Here is a 1,675-nt window from a genome sequence, read left to right as displayed (position 1 = left end):
GGCCAATGTGTTCAAGACTGCAGATTTTTCTGCCGGGAACATGACGTGGTCCCGTAATGCGTCCAGGTCTTTCTGGGTATATATTCCGCTCGTGGCCAACGACGAGGGTGCTGAATATCGCCACGTTTGGCGCACGTCCGGGCGGAGTTCCTGTGGTGCAATTGTTTCCATGGGTTTTGGTACGAATTTGTGCCAGAGTCCGTCGATATTGTATAGCGTAGGTAGTACTGCGCTACATTCTCTGTGGTTTCCGTGTTGCGTTAGGATGTGTGTTTTTGGAGTTAAAAATGCGCTGCGATTCCCTTGCCAAACGGGTAGCTCCGAGTAGCATTCTGTTGTATGTCGTACCTTTACTTGTACCGGAATGCATTTGACTATATGGACCGCTTCTCCTGCGATCAGGGCCATGTGTCCTGGAGTTTTTGTTATGATGTATGCAAATTCATCGGGCAGTAGGATTGCTAAGCTTAAAGCATTCTCTATTAATTTCTTCTGCGTGGTACATCTTTGTGTCAGTATATCATGGTATAGTGTTGTCATTTGTCGCTTAATATGTTTCTCTACGTAAATGAATTTTGAGTTGACATATGCGAATATGACCAAGTTTTCTACTGCTGTCTTGCTTTTGGAGATAAACGTATTTCCTCTTGTTGTTTCTAACAGGAATAATTTGGGATGTTCAGTGGATAGTAGGGTATATCCACACAGTGGCTGTTCTCCAGTTTTGGTCAGTGCAAATGTTACTTCCTGCGTTGTTAGTGCGTAAACTGGTTGTGCTGATTCCCTGTTGGTTTTTATTTCCTGGATCTTTGTAGCAATTCCTTCATATAGCACATCGTATTGATCAAATTTGCATGGTGAGGGTGGTTGTGGTTGCCAATAAGTGTATCCGTCTTCAGCGTCTAGACAGTTTCCTTCGCTAAAGGTACATACCGTTCCTGATTTCAGTATAATTTTGTTCGCCTCGATCCGTACTGGCACAACTGCTGATTTTAAACTTATCCTTACTGTGGCTTATACGACGACCTTTTCCCAGCTCCCATATGGGTCTACATACTGCGTTCCCTGGCAGCTGCCGTCGTCTGTTAACTTGTTGGCTAGGACAAGCGAGCTTGTTTCTGTTGCGTTATCCTTTAGGCCTACTATAAGGTTTTGTGGCCCGAGTGAAAACGTGCCGTCTTGGTGCATCCTTGCACATTGTTGGGCGGTTGTTTCATGGAGGTATTCGCCGAATCCGTTATGCACTGCCGACATGTGGGAGTGCATGCCGCAGTAATATATAATTCGAGTTATTTGCACCTTGCATTGCCTTACGCTGGTAAATTCGAATTCTGAGAGTTGCAATAGTTGAATATAAATATCTTGGGTTTCAGTCATCGCAGGCTGTATGCTGCAGTCACCGATGGAGTTTAGAGAGATAGTGGTAACGTTGAGGTGGTTGCCATTGCAGTCATATCCTACCAGGCCATATGCTATTTTGATGAGGGTAAGTACGATAACCAGGCGATTCATCTTCCTATTAACAATTTATTAAATCGTTTCTTACTCTCGAGTTTATTAGAAATAAGAATAACCTTTTATTATTATTAATATATATATATATAGAAAAGAAAATTTTATATCTATACGTTTTTTCTCTTTTTCTTTCCTTTTTCTTTCCCCTTTTTTTATTATT

General features: G+C 42.2%; 1 protein-coding gene across 1 annotated transcript; it reads right to left on the bottom strand.

Moving 5' to 3' along the window:
• Nucleotides 1-622: 622 nt before the first annotated feature.
• Nucleotides 623-1,535, bottom strand: LOC117152214. Its single transcript, XM_033323189.1, has one exon. It carries the CDS (start codon nt 1,510-1,512, stop codon nt 1,015-1,017), a length of 498 nt encoding a protein of 165 aa, XP_033179080.1. The 5' UTR covers nt 1,513-1,535; the 3' UTR covers nt 623-1,014.
• Between the last annotated feature and the right edge of the window lie 140 nt (nt 1,536-1,675).

This window comes from Bombus impatiens, unplaced genomic scaffold (genome assembly GCF_000188095.3).
Source record: "Bombus impatiens unplaced genomic scaffold, BIMP_2.2 scf_0835, whole genome shotgun sequence".
Lineage (NCBI taxonomy): Eukaryota > Metazoa > Arthropoda > Insecta > Hymenoptera > Apidae > Bombus > Bombus impatiens.
This window is presented reverse-complemented; position numbering and strand designations above follow the sequence as displayed.

Coding starts and splice junctions, on each gene's coding strand:
- LOC117152214 (XM_033323189.1), bottom strand. CDS start 1,512: ATGAATCGCCTGGTTATCGTACTTACCCTCATCAAAATAGCATATGGC.